Consider the following 15,768-nt stretch of genomic DNA (forward strand, 5'->3'; position numbering starts at 1 on the left):
AATTTCTTCAAAGAGATTTTGCAAGGTACATAAGATGACATTGTAGTATTGTATCAGAAATAGAAAATTTAAATGGTTTGAGAGTTGATAAGAGATTAAAATGTTGGAATGTTAATAATGATTGGTTTGAAAATATAATATGAGGGGAGATTTAGAATATTAAACTTTAATTAAAGAGTTTATTAAGATTATGGTATTGATGTTATTATAAAACTTTCATTATAGTATTTTGTTTTTAATATTTAAATCTATTGCTTAACTAGGTATTTAATTGTTTTAGATGTATTATTCAGTTAGAATGTACCAAGCAAAATCGGATTGGGTATTTTAAAGATTAATTTGATTAATTTAGTGGGGAGATAGAAAGGCATCATACTCTGATTAGTGATTTCAGGAGAAATTTCTTTCTTTTTAAAAGGAATGAGACAAAGGTATAATAGAGAATGGACAAAAGATATAAATATAATGACTCAAATTAAGATGATTAATTAAGATAGAATCAAGAAGAGTGAAATATGTGGAGAAGTTAATATAGAAGACTTAGAATGGTAAATAAAATAAGTAATGATATGTAAGATGAGCCTAAATATAATTGAAGTCCATGAAAAGAGAGATACCTGGGTCCAAGTTACTTTCTAAAAAGATCTTTTATATGTTTTGTGTGTTGTGTGATTATGTTGTTTTTTTTGGGGGGAAATTAATAAAACCTTGTAGAAATATAGAATGAGAATAATGGTAACTAAGTCAGAAAGAAGTAGATGAAATAATAATAATAAAATTGAATAAGAGTGAAGAGAAATAAAGGGAAATTGGATAAGAGGTTTTTGTATGTTTATATGGAAATGGTTTAAAATAGAATTATAGTTTACCTGACTTGTTAAATTTATAATGGAAAAAGGTTTAAACATGTAATGGAAAATGATGACTTGTGTGTTTTGAAAATCAATAAAACTTGTTTAAAAAAAAAGAGACAAAGAAAAAGAGTAATTTATATAATATGAATTTCAAGTTAAGATGAGGAGGGAAATGAAAATGAAATGTTATAACTGTAAGGAGGTAACTTAAATTTTTAAATAAGATTTGGAAAAAAGATACAAAGGTGTACAGTCTAGTAATTACAGGGGAAAATTTGTTTTATGAGAAAAGATAATATGAAATTGGAAACAGGACAGAGGAAAGTTAAAAACTTTGATTAGAAAGATTTTAAAAATTAGAAAAAGATACGTAATTGAATTAAGAAAAGAATGAGATAATTTAAAATAAGGCTATAGGAAGTAAAGAAAGGGAAAAGCTATTGAAAAAATTGTGAAAATAGTTATAAGATATGAATTAGAATGTATAAGATAAATATGTATTGAGTTCATGTCTGTATGGAGAAGTGATAACCGGGCCACGCTGCTCTCAAAAAAGATATTTTATTCATATTTGTATGCTTTGTGAAAACTTAAATAAAACTTTTATTAATAAAAAAAAAAAAAGATGAGCAAAAGTTGGTATCTTGAATCATCTTGTCAGTTTTGAGCTGAAAGTACAATTGTAGTCATGTGATTAACTTTTTTCAACAATATTTTTATTGAAGTTTAAATTGTAACAAATGTAATGGCATGTACCTGGGTTGCCGGTTCCAATCCAGTCACTGAATGAGGATTAAAGCAGTATGCTGCTATAGAACTAATTCTGAAATCAGGGACTTTTACCAAATTAATAAAATAGTTCAACAGAATAAATTAATGCCCATGTCTGCTGCTCCAAATGCAAATTTGGAAGCCAGATTACAGTCCAGAAATAGCCTTTGTGACAAAGTTATTAACATCAATGCAATATTTACTGTTGTTACCCAGAGATCCTGTACAAAGATCAAATATTCTGACCTTTGTTTCTGCACTATCTAAGTTAGCAGATAGAATAGAAATATGAATATTTGGGAGGAAAAAATTTAGATATTATACAGCAATCAACACTTGTACAGAATATGAGGGAAAGAATGTATTTGTTCTGGACCCTTTCATAAATGCTAGTTTTCATAGGAATATTTCTTTGAAACACTGAAGTAACAGAACAAAACCAATCTTATAATTCTACAACTTTGTCTGTTGTAAAAAATTATTAAACAAATATCAATTCAAAAATTTTAAATTGTTCCATTTATTGAAACTGTGCACTAAATATTTATAAACATTTATTATTTAAATGATTTCTACAGCCACCCATGTCCTGGCAATGATTCTAGGATTAAAATCAAACCCGTCCCAATCAACCATCTAAAACCAAATGTCCAACATCAGATAAATCATTCTAATTATGGGGGGAAAAACAATAAAAAGCAATCAGCTAGCCAGGTTTTCTCAAACCTGATATATTATCCAAGAGTTTACACATGTAGCCTTTGGCCATACAAAAGTAATGGGCTGTACAATTCCTTGCCTTTAGAATCTATAAAATCATTTTTGGCTTAGTACAATGCATGAAACCAATTATGACTTCTTCAATAAACTGTGGGAAAATGCTGTGTTTTGCACACCTCTGCAATGTCTAATGTACTTGGTGTTTCCCTCCATGTTTCAATAAATTGCTTGTTCTTCACAGGGTTTGACATTTGACACAACATAAATCTGAGAAAGGATGTCTTCTTTCTGGTGGTATACTGATTTTATAACTACAAAATAATAACTGTAGCTATTCAATTTAAAAATTGAATGTAAACTTTTTTTAAAGAGGACATAATCCATTTAAGAGTTATTAGAAATGAACAAATAAATAGCAGATGACCATGTTGGCAAACTATGGCGGCAACACATTGTTATATGGTTCTCAAACTTCAACCTGCAAATTGTTCTAGGTGGCAAATGGGCACCCATTGGAATAGAATAGAAAAAGTCAAGATGGCACTGACATACAGAATAGGGCATGGCTTGGATCACATGTTTATGGTGCCATCTTGACACGTTTCACTGGATGACAACAGATAGAAACATGAATGTGCTTGTGATGGGCTGCCACGTTTTCCAGATATCTTCTGCCACAACTCTTCCTTTTCTGTTGGCAAGGAGTTATACCCATATGAGGGAATGAGCAGCCCAGGAACAGCCCCACCCTGGCACAATATTATCCATTCAATGCGCACCCAATATATACCCTAAAATGAAAAGTTGTCTGATGTCAACCCTACTAGAAAAACCAGACCAGAAAATAAACTCCGCTGAAGGGCTAAATTTCCTTTTATTGAAAATAGCTAAAATAGCAGACTCTTGCATATCTGATTATTCTATCCCTACTCCTCTGTCTTCCTATAGTTCGGGGAATTAGGGAGGCCACGTTATTCTAGACTTTAAAAATGTTTCAGCCCCCCTGAATAAGATTTCCTGCATATCTCACTCAAGATTAACTCAGGTGTAACAATCTCTTTACTCTCTGTATCTACCTCCATATCTACTCTGAGGTTGCCTTACAATCTTTAAGTTGCTTTCCTATAAAAGTAATCTAAATTTGAGCTAAATTTTCATGGCCCTTTATTGAAAGACTAAAACATGACAAATTGAAGGCATAACCTGGTCTCCCACCCTCTCCTCACCCTCTTAAAGAGAACTGCCAATATCATTTTTATTTCTTAACAGAATTGGAAATAATTTTCAGACCGAGTTGCCCTTTCCAGCAGCAGGTGAATCCTGCCAAGTTTCAGATGATTAGATTCAAGGACTTTATGTTGTTATTATATAAAATCAAACCAGGTATTGGTGCAACCGTTAATGAAAAATATTGCCAGATAGGTGTCCAAATTGAAACAGTGGGAAATTGTTTTGCTTTGAAGTAAATCACTTATTTTTAATATATGACATATAATTTATTTAACCTTAATACATTTCCATTTAATGCATACTGTCTTTCTCTTCGTCTTCAAAATAGTAGGTTTTTGTTTTGATATATAAAAAGATTTTAGTGTTGTGATCCTTGGTGTAACAAATTTGTCCTCATGAGACCATCTAGAGGAGGGGAACAAAAAAATCAAGATGGCAGCCATGAAGTCTTGCCCCATTTAACGTGCCATATGCCAAATAATGATGAATTTTTTTTAAAAAAAGAACATGGCTTCAATTGTATAGTGACAGCCAACATCATGTCTCGGTGCTCAAGTGTCTCTTGTGAGTTGAAAGCCCTTATCTATTGAATGCCCTCCTCCACACATACACACACATGTCCTCTCACTAACCATCTTTTGAACTAACTGAGCATAGGCGGTAAAATTCAGCAGATTCTGATCAGTTCTGGAGAACCGGTAGTGGAAAATTTGAGTAGTTCAGAGAACCAGCAAATACCATTTATGACTAGCCCCGCCCCCATCTATTCTCTGCCTCCTGAGTCCCAGCTGATTGGCTGGGTCTACTTTTGTTGCCCTGCACAGGAGAACGGAGCTAGAAAGCAGGTTAGTGGGGAGGGAATGGGATTTTGCAGTAACCTTCCCCCAGGAGTGGGGAGGGAATGGGAATTTTACAGTATCCTTCCCCTGCCATGCCCACCAAGCCACACCATGCCCACAGAACCGGTAGCAAAAACAATTTGAATCCCACCACTGTAACTGAGCCAAATAGAACCTCAATTTCATTCATACAGACATAAGAGCTCTAAATTGGTCTCTCTAAATATTAAGAAAACTGTTTCCTGGAACAGGGTTACCAGAGGCTCAAAAAACCATACAGAAGAAGGCAAGAAAACTACATGACCTTCTTTATGAAGTCACCTTATCTAGTTTTGGTAATGAAATGTCTGCAAAAAAAAAACAAGCAAGCTTAGAGAGCACCAAGGAACGTTCATGAACTCAGGCAGGCCGGACAAACACAACCAAAAGACTGGATATGACCCAGAGCCCACAAAATGCTCAAGTCTGCTCCTAGCATAGATTTGTCAAAGCCCCTCTGTAGAAAATGCACCAAAAGTAGAGCTTCTTATTATACTGTGATGGTACACCATATTTAAACACCTACATTCTTTGCAATATTTTAGGACCAATTTCATGATTTCACAGCAGAAGAAGGCAGGAGGTGTAAATACAAAATGAGATAAAATTGTCACTGGGCTGGGAATTACTTCTTTACCTGGCATGCCCGATCTGGAAGAATTACTTAATTATTTAAGGTAAAATTTAGGTAACCAGACTGTGAGCAGCACGCATGTATTATTTTTTTTAAAAGAGGAATGATTATAGATCTTGCTTCTGCTCTCCCTTCTAGGGCAGTCTATCAGTCTGTAATCATTGTTACAGAACATCAAACTTTCATTGCCTACTAAATGAACAATTTACTTGCTGGAACACAAATATATATATTTTAGTTGAATAAGCATCAGTGTACAAAGCAGCTTTCAGAAAAATATGCACATAATTCGGAAACTTACCATTTACACAGATTTCATAAGTTTTGCAGAGATCGTCTTCAAAAAGGCAGCCTAGGATGCAACAAAAATACTCAATCAAAATGAGATCAGATTAGTTTGAACTATAATCTTTCATTTCTGGTTATAAAAATCAAGGCAAAACAAACATTAATTTCAAATTAAAAGTACAAGCTAGAAAGTGCTAAATAAGAAGGACTGAAAGGGGAAAAAAAACAGGAACCAGAATTCCTAGTTTTAAAAGATTCATTTTTTTCAGACTATGCTTTCACAAAACATTTTCACCGTTACCACTAACAGTGGTAACACTAACAACTTTGAGGAAACATTCCCATTTATGTCAGAAATATTTAGGGATTGTTTCCAAAAAGAACATACTTGATGAAGCAGCAGCATAAAAACATATCTACTGGATTATGATAAGGAGTCCCTTTTAATCTAGGACTTTTATTTTTCAAAATAGGATGCCTACAAGCAGAAGATAAAGACATACACCTCTCTCACCATTCTTCCCTTCTAATTGAATTTGGGGGCATATTACTCCTAAATGTTGAATCTGCAAGGCTTAATTGTTCTGTCTTTCATGAATTTGTTCAATTCTCTTCTTTAAAAGACATTTGAGTCAGTAGCCTGCACTATGTTCAGTACTGATGAATTCCACAAGTTAATGCCTTGGATGAAGGTCTTCCATCTTAAATCTCCTTCTAATCAGCTTCACTGGATGATTTCTGGTGAGAGAGGTGCATGTTTTTATCTTCTGCTTGTGAGCACCCTACAATGAAAAATGAATGCCCTAAATTAAAAGGGATTCCATATATTTTTTTCTCAGATCCATGCATTATTGTATATACTGTACCTTGATCCTCTCCATAGTCTTTTTTTTCTAAGCAAAGATAGCCTTTTCTTGCCAAGAAGATGCTGGAGCATTCCAATCACTTTGGCTACCTACATCTTCTTCAAATGTAGCAACTAAACTATATGCAGTATGTGTAAATCCCTCCTCCAGTGATTTGCAGCTCCTGTATATTGAGTGGACATTTTCACGGAACAATCCACTATGATTCTGGTGTTTTTTTCTTCTATTATCAGTCATTTGGCCAATTGAAGAAGAAAAGAGTATTCCCCCAATTATTTTTCAATAACAATGCAAGAATCACAATTTCCAGTATCATAATTTCATCACTTGAAGAGGTTCCATTTTTGTCATCCTAGTTCTCAGGAAAGGCAGATTTGACTGAACCTCTGTGGTTATTTGTTTACACATTTCACTTCTTATACTAAATATTGTCTTCCATTTTGCTACTGAAGTTTAAACAGATTGCTTTGGAGCACATGTGTAACTCAATACCTTTTAATTTTACTCAGTCACTTTTGTATTAACATCTAGTAAGCAATCAATAAGCACAGGAAAAATTGATTATATAATGCTGCACTTTCTATCTGTCAACAAAAGTTAGCAATTACATGCTGATTAGAATGAGGTATCTGACGCAATTAACAATAAGGTATGTGTCCTGAATATCAAATTAATAAATGTATGCATAGCAAACTCCAATACTTGTTTTCAGAAAGAAGCAGATTAAAATGGCCTTAAAGTCTCCTCAAAAATACAATATTTAGTGGAATTTTTTTATATAAAATGAAGCTGAATGTCACTCATTAGCCAAGGATTATTATAAATATCATTTGATTTGGATTATAATTTCCTAAAACATTAAGTTACAGCAGATTTCATTCTAAATATCTGGTCATTAATTGTAATTCCTATAATAAACAATATGAAGACAATACATAATTTCACGATAATAGAACCATCATATCTTGCAAATTCTCTAGTCGTTGAATGAATTACAAAAACTGTACTTCATATTCTAACAAACAATCCTTCGCAATTACCTTCCTAAGTAAAAAGAATTAAAAATGAACCTAAGAATTACCTTAAATGACATTAAACTATACAGCAATTTCAATTTGGTTCTTAAAAAGTGCTTTGGAATGATACAAGTGATGCTAATAGCTATCTCTGCTCATTAAAGCAGCTCAGTCTGCAAGCTCTTTAAACCACCAGCCCAATTTCCAAAAGAAAAGTCACAGCTGTTTACAGAATTGCAGATTGATGCACTCTCTCCAGTATATCTTTTGGAAAGGAATCCAAAGTACTTTGATCCTAGAAAACACAGACACACAGAGAGAGACAAATAAACAAACTCACAATTCCTAAGAGAAAAGAAGATGAGAAAGTGTCCTGAAAACTTTAAATTATCTGAATAAGGAAGGAGAAAACAGGATGAAAAAAAGCAGATTATCCATCCTCTTATCACTATAGCTCACTTTGGTGACAATTCCACCTTTTGATTCAGCTTTTAATCCTCCATGTACTAAAGACGTATAAAATGATTCAATGCTTCAAATTCTTATCTGTTCCCATCCTTTCTTCAGTGACAATGGATTTGTAATATGGTAGATGTACTCCTCAACATCTCACAATGACCCTGTGCTTTCCTCATCCCTAAATTCTCCAGAGCAGAAGGAGAAAAGGTGGCACATATTCAAGTATTTCTGGCTGCCATAAGTAATATATGCCATCTGCTCTTATAAGTGATTCAGTGTTCATGCTCTTCAGAACAGGGAGAACACAGTGTGCCTGTAACTTTATTTGGCATTTAGGTAGAGAAATGTTATATAAAAATTTTAGTTCTCTAGGCTGTTGTAAAGTACAGCTTGGGGAACAATTTCACACTAAAAATCTATAAAACAATTAAGAGACTGAGGAAGGGTAGGATGCATATCTAGTTTTCAAGGGGAATTTTGTACAAGATAAACTGCAGGGCTTATATGTATTTATTTCCGTTATCCTTATTCTAGTGTTACACACCTTAAATTACTGCAATGTACTTTGCATGGATTTACCTTTGAAAGCTTCAGATAATTCAGACTACAGCAGTTCAGTGATCTATCTTGGAGTAGAAAGACCTAAATCATGTTTTTTATTTATTTTTATTTTTTATTTATTTTATTTTTTATTTATTTTTGTCAGTTGCTTACTAGATAATAGGTATAAGTAAAAACATAGTTATGAATACATGGATACATATAAGAAAAATAAAAGAAACAATAGGACAGGGACGGTAGGCAAGTTGGTGCACTTACGCACGCCCCCTACAGACCTCTTAGGAAAGGGGTGAGGTCAATAGTAGAAAGTCTAAGGTTGAAGTTTTTGGGGTTTGGAGAAAAAACCACAGAGTCAGGTAGAGTATTCCAGACATTGACCACTCTGTTTTCTGCAATAAAGTTTGGTGCGGTTAACCTTGAGTTTGTATCTATTGTTTGCTCTTGTGTTGTTATGGTTGAAGCTGAAGTATTCATTGACAGATAGGACATTGCAATGTATGATTTTATATACTATATTTAGATTGGACCGAAGGCGGCGTAGTTCTAGGTTTGTTAGGTCTAGAATTTCGAGTCTGGTGGCATAAGGTATTCTGCAATGAGTAGAGGAGTGGAGAACTCTTCTTGTGAAATATTTCTGGACTTTCTCAACTGTGTTAATACCGTATCATCACCACCTGGCTGGACTACTAACAACAGGGCAACCTTTAAAGGCCACTCAGGATCTTTAATTGGTACAAAAAATAATAATGCATGTGCTTCCTAGCACTAAGCTTCATGATCATATGGAATCATCTACCAGAGAAGACAAGCCTTTGGGAAGCACATTAAAACACAGCTCTTCTCAAAGTTATGATGTAACTTGAGAGAGGGGCAGGAGAGGGAGGGAAGGAGGGAGGGAGAGAGAGAGAGAGAGAGAACAATGGAAGTTACTTCTAGAATAACAGAATTGGAAGGGACCTTGAAGGTCTTCTAGTCCAACCCCCTGCTCAGGCAGGAAACCCTATACTATTTCCGACAAATGGTTATCCAATCTCTTCTTTAAAATTTCCAGTGTTGGAGCATTTACAACTTCTGGAGGCAAGTCATTCCACTGATTAATTGTTCTAATTGTTATGAAATTTCTCCTTAGTTCTAAGTTGCTTCTCTCCTTGATTAGTTCCTTTGCTTCTTGTCCTGCCCTCAGGGGCTTTGGAGAATAGCTTGACTCCCTCTTCTTTGTGGCAGCCCCTGAGATTTATTTATTTTATTTATTTATTTATTTGATTTGCCAATTGTTTACAAGATAATAAGTATAAGTGTATACATAGTTGTGAATACATGAAATGGGTACATATAAGAAAAATAAAAGAAGAATAAGAGAAACAATAGGACAGAGACGGTAGGCACGTTGGTGCACTTATGCATATATATATTGGAACACTGCTATCATGTCACCCCTGGTCCTCCTTTTCATCAAACTAGACATACCCAGTTCAAGCAACCATTCTTTATATGTTTTAGCCTCCAGTTCCCTAATTTTGTTCTATTATTTTCTGCTATTCTTTTTCTTTTTGCACTTTTAGTTTTTTTTTTTTCTTTCATTTTTTCCTGTTTCTTTTTCCCTTTTTTGCACTATTTTAGTTTGTACTAGTCTTTTTCTTGTATTTAAAATTTTCAATAACTTTACATTTGAAAGTATCTTTCCAAAAAGTCTATTTAATTAGTTAACACCACAGCATGGTTTGAATGCCCTAGTTTTAACACCATCCTTAAAATTCATCATGGTTTTTTTGCAAATGATTTTTATTGTTTTCCACCAGTACAAATCGTATTTACATTTTCAACAGCATTTTGCATCGACATACAATTTTATCATATATTTTCTATCATCTATTCATAAACCTCACCAATGTTTATCCTTACTTATATTTGTTATTAATATCTATCTTTATTTATTTTATATATCTACATATCTACATATCATTTTCTTAAGGATTCTTCTATGTAATCTTCACTTTTCATTCCTCGTCTCTATTTTCTAACTATTTGTATCATCTATGGCAAATTGAGTAATAATCGGATTCTCTTTTTTTCCTTAATTTTTAATGTAAGCATATCTATTTCTGCATAATCTGTTATTTTTTGTAAGACTAATTCTTCTGTTGGAACATTAGACCCTTTCCACGTTTGCATATAAGCTATTCTAGCTGCTGTTAGAATATGTAAGATTATGTATTTTATCTTTTTCAGATATTGGTCTTTGATTATCCCCAATAAATAGATTCTGATCTGAGTTCAATTTGATATCCTGTACGTAATTCCTTGCATCCAATCTTTGATTTTGGTCCAATAGATCCTGGTAAAAGGTACCATCAACTTGTTGGCACTTCCAACACTCGTTGCAGAATACCTTATACCACCAGACTTGAAATTCTAGACCTAGAAAACATAGAACTATGCCACCTTCAGTCCGATCTAAGTATAGTATATAAAATCATACATTGCAATGTCCTACCTATCAATCAATGCTTCAACCATAACAATACAAGAGCAAACAATAGATAGAAACTCAAGATTAATCACACCAAATATGATTGCAGGAAATACGACTTCAGCAACAGAGTGGTCAATGTCTGGAATACTCTACCTGACTCTGTGGTTTCTTCCCCAAACCCCAAAAACTTTAACCTTGTACTGTCTACTATTGACCTCACCCCTTTCCTAAGAGATCTGTAGGGGGTGTGCATAAGTGCACCAACATGCCTACCGTCCCTGTCCTATTGTTTCTTTTATTTTTTTATTTTTCTTATATGTATCCATGTATTCATAACTATGTTTTTTACTTATACCTATTATCTTGTAAGCAATTGACAAAAATAAATAAATAAATACAAATAAAATAAATTTTGGGCTGGTATTTTAGTATATTTTAGCTAATCTTGCCGGGCTAAGTGCCATCGGAAAAAAAAAACATTTGATATAAATTTTCTTTATATGTTGAGGCTGTAGTTAATTTATAGTTTATGTTCCATAATTTTTCCCATTCTTCTAAATCTATATTATAACTGAAATTCCGCATCCATGCTATCATAGTATTCTTAACCGTTTCCTCTTCCATTTTAAAATCTAACAAATATCTATATGTTTTGGATATAAATTTTTGTTCCGGTCCAATTAAAATTTTGTCTAATTGATTTTGCCCCATGTCAAATCCAAATTCTTCTGAGTCTGTTTTGTATCTGTTTGAATTTGAAGATATGACCACCAATTGATTGTAATTCCCTGTTCTTTAAGTTCTTGATTTGATTTTAGTTTCCCTAAGCAATTGAAAAATAAATAAATAAAATAAAAATATAATTTATCATTTTCTCTAAGTCTAATCTATTTGGGTATATCATGTCCTCCATGGCTGACAACCAACATGGTATTTTCATATAATGCTTGTTCTTAATTTTCCTCCATATCTTCATTAGTTGAATCTCTTATTAAGTGTCAGTTTAAATAGGCATGTGTTTTGCCTTTTTTCTCCCACAAATATGTGTGCCAATCTTCCTGGAGGTCTTAACCTTCTATTGTTAATATTCTTTTGTCTTTTAATTTAACCCAGTCCTTAAGCCAATTTAATATCACTGCCTGATAATATAGTTAAAATTCATCATGTTTTTTAATTGCACTATTGTTCATTGGATTTTTTCTATCTGTAAACTATGAAGAGTCACAATTGTGGCAATTTAGCAATAGCCATAGCACTTAAACTTATATACCGCTCCACAGTGCTTTACAGTATTCTCTAAGAGGTTTACAGAGTCAGCATATTGCTCCCGACAATCTGAACTTGCTGGACTTGGAAGGATGGAGAAAGCTGAGTCAACCTTGAGCCAATGGGGATCAAACTCCTGACAGTGGGCAGAGTTGATCTCCATTCTAACCACTGCACCACACAGTGCAGTGGTTAGTTAAATAAATACATAAACACTTAAATGAATGGTTTCTCAGTAGCCTGTTCAGTGAAACAACTGGTTAACTCCAGCTCTAAATTACAGAGCAGGTTTACACCAGGGATTATTAAGCAAGATTTTTGGGGGGTTTATCATTATTATTTATTTGGATTACTTCAATGCACTTACACGGAACTGTCCTTGAAAACAATCCAAAAGTTTCAATTGGCCCAGAATTAGTAGAGCGTATAGTAATGGGGGCCCCTAAGCTTGTATAGAATAGAATTCAAGTGTAGTTGGACACACGAGGAATTTGTCTTGGTGCAAATGCTCTCAGTATACATTAAAAAAAGGGAGCTAGGAAGTAGGCCTTTTCTGTGGCAGCACCTGCCCTATGGAACACTGTTCCCTCAATTTTAGCAGGCCTCTGAGCAGGGGTGGGATTCAACCGGTGTTACTACCAGTTTGGTGCTTGTGTTTTGCTGCATGCGCGTGTAATACGAGGAAAGCTGTGCCTCCCGGACAGCTGATAAGCACTGCGCGGGGTGCACAGCGTTTGAAAAAAGCCTTTTTTACTGATTTTTCAGCCTCAGCTGTGCCATGTAAAGCAGCTGAGGTTGAAAAAGCAGGAAATAAAGGTCAGGTAAGAGCCTGGGCGGGTGGATGGTCCAAACAGAAGAACCAGTTCTGTGTCTGCTGCTCTTCAGAGCTACCAGTTCTACAGAGCCGGGGCAGAACTGGTAGCATCCCACCCCTGCCTCTGAGCCTTTTAGCCTTCTGTAAGGCTTCGAAGACTTGGCTTTTTTCCCATGCATTAGAAGAAGACTAGATGATCACTTTGAAATGGATTAGTGCCATGTTTTTTGTTGCTTTTACTGCTTTAATCAGTGTAGTTTTATAGTTTTTCAATGAAGTTAGATTTTTTGGGGGGGAGGCAGCAACCCAGAATTAATTGAAATAATTGGCTATATACATTTTAAATAAAATAAATAAATATATTTATTATACCTCCCACTTCAAAAGACTCTGGTGATGTTGGAGGTTTCTCTACAGCCAAGCTGATGCAGGGGGAGTTATTATTCTGATGATAATAATAACAATGATAATATTATCAGAGTAGAAGCATAAAGAGTTAATTAAGTTTGACCCAACAAGGTAATAAATAAATACAATATAAGAGGTTGTAATTTTCCATAGTATAGACTACCATATATAGCTTGTGTATTATATACTTCGTTTACTTGCCTAGAGTTAGTATTTTAAAATATAGCCATACTATTATATAGCTAGAGGACAGCCATATTTGACCAATATGTGACCCCTGGACATACCAGCTCCTGGCTTAAGATTCGTACCAGGTACTGAATTATACAGAAAAACAAGATAGGAATGCCAAGAAGATGAGAACTGACTGGGATTAGAGTGGGTGGGTGATTAGCAACACAGGTCTAACTAATCAATTTTAGTGTTTAGATAGAATACAATATATGACATAATCTCTTATAAAGTAGAACACTATATAGATTATAAAAAATATATTATACATTTATATGGAATAAAACTATTTAGAATTAGTATCTTAACATATAGACACATTAACCTATAAGGGGGCTTATTCACTCTTTCTGTATCTCTCTTCTTAAGAACAGAGCTAACAAGGGAAGCAATTAATCTGTTATCAAGTCTCCATCAACAAAGGGAATAGTCAACCCAGGCTTGATTGGACAAGAATGTATATAATTTAAACCCACTTTGACAACTCCCTATCTCAAAGTTGTTTTACTTAATTAAGTAACTTTCTCAAATGTTGCTTTTACTTAATTGGTTTCTCTCCCAAATGTTTTTATAATTCTTGTGTAACAAGGTCAACTGATCAAAGGGATGAGATTGATTGATTAGAAAGTTTGGGTGATAGTAAGGGCTTAACTAACTTTATATTTTTAGGGGTAGTAGGTGGTTGGAAAGCTAGGAAAGACCTGTGGCCGGTGAGAAGGATGTATAAAAATATGCTGAGATCTGTAATTCGGTATGGACTTTTATCGTGCCAAAGAAATCTCACCAGCTTTTTGCAAACAGCTTTCTAATAAATCTTACTTCTGGTTGATCCAAGTATTATGTGAATTTGTTACCCACACTGAGAACAAAAAACAACCTGAATACAAGAGGAATGAAATTCTATCAGCAATAAAATCAAACAAGTAACTCATATCATTGATTTTAAAAAAAAATCCAAAAAATACAATTTCTCTGAATTTAACACACATAAGCATCTATTTGGAATATTCTTGGATTAAAAGAAAAGAACATTAGTTTTTATTATGATACCATGGTAGCATATTTTGTGCTACACTCCCAGTAGCAAGACACAAATGACAAATTTGTTCTACTTTCCAGAACAATTTTGTGTCAACACACAAATAAGATCTAGGTCACACCTAAGATCTAGGTTTCTGCTTAGATAGTTTATTGAAGTACAAGAGTGGAGAAACTAAGCGTACTTGGTCAGAAATATCCTTCATTTTTCTAAATGTATAGTTTTATAAATTTGCTTCTAAATTTATTCTAGGGATAAATAAGTATACTTTCAATATCACTACCACTAAAATGATAAACATACAGTTCTGTTTTATTAAGTCTTCTGATTCAGGCGTGATAAAGGTGGGTATTATATCCTTTGTTTCTTTCACTCACAGGAACAGTGAATTCTGAATAACTAAAACTTTCTACAATAACCTTGTACAAAAATAAATAGTACAGGATGTAGTACTCCTTCTGGTAAGAGGAGTTTCAGCAAAATTTTGCTCCAGCAAAATTATTTACCAAAAGATGAATTGCTTCTCTAAAACAGGAGTCCCCAATTCCCAGCCCGTGGCCTGCTACTGACCCAACAGCCTTCTGGGAACCAGGCTGCACAAGGGGCAGGCAAGCACACAAAGTTCCATTTGCACATGTGCAGAATTAAGTTGCACAGACATGAAACCATCCCTTCCCTCTGGCACCTGCTATTGCTGCTACTGCCGGTCTGCAGAGCTGGAAAGGTAGATACAGATGCAAATTAACAGAGTTGGAAGGGACCTTGTAGGTCATCTAGTCCAACCTCCATGCCCAAGCAGACCCGAAACCATTACTGACAGTTGTCTTGTTGAAAGCTTCCAGTAATGAAGCTCTCACAACTTCTGAAGGCAAGCTGTTCCATTGGTTGATTACTCTCACTGTCAGAAAATTTCTCCTTATTTCCAGATTGAATCTCGCCTTGTTCAGTTTCTATCCATTATTTTTTGTCTGGTCTTCAGGTGCTTGGAAAATAGGTTGATCCCCTTCTCTCTATTGCAGACCCTCAAATATTGGAAGACTGCTATCATGTCTTCCCTGGTCCTTCTCTTCACTAGACTAGCCGTGCCCAGTTCCTGTAACTGTTCTTCATATATTTTAGATTCCAGTCCCCTAATCATCTTGGTTGCTCTTTGCATTTTTTCTAGAGTCTCAACATCTTTTTAGTGTTGAGTTTAGTGTGGTCACCAAAACTGGATGCAGTAGTCTAGGTGTGGTCTTAAAGGTAAGGTAAAGGTTCCCC

The 15,768-nt window shown here is 34.4% G+C and overlaps 1 protein-coding gene across 2 annotated transcripts in view; it reads right to left on the bottom strand.

Moving 5' to 3' along the window:
* PTPRN2 (protein tyrosine phosphatase receptor type N2) overlaps positions 1–15,768 on the bottom strand; it is a 753,919-nt gene that overhangs the window by 699,274 nt on the left and 38,877 nt on the right. For both annotated transcript variants that reach the window (XM_087946244.1, XM_087946245.1), the window contains exon 2: positions 5,389–5,439. In XM_087946244.1, coding sequence (XP_087802370.1) covers positions 5,389–5,439 — 51 coding nt within the window. The remainder of the gene's footprint in view (positions 1–5,388; positions 5,440–15,768) is intronic.

This window comes from Notechis scutatus, chromosome Z, assembly GCF_049901735.1.
Source record: "Notechis scutatus isolate UNSWTSFEM ecotype Mainland chromosome Z, rNotScu1.2, whole genome shotgun sequence".
In the NCBI taxonomy this organism is placed as follows: Eukaryota; Metazoa; Chordata; class Lepidosauria; order Squamata; family Elapidae; genus Notechis; species Notechis scutatus.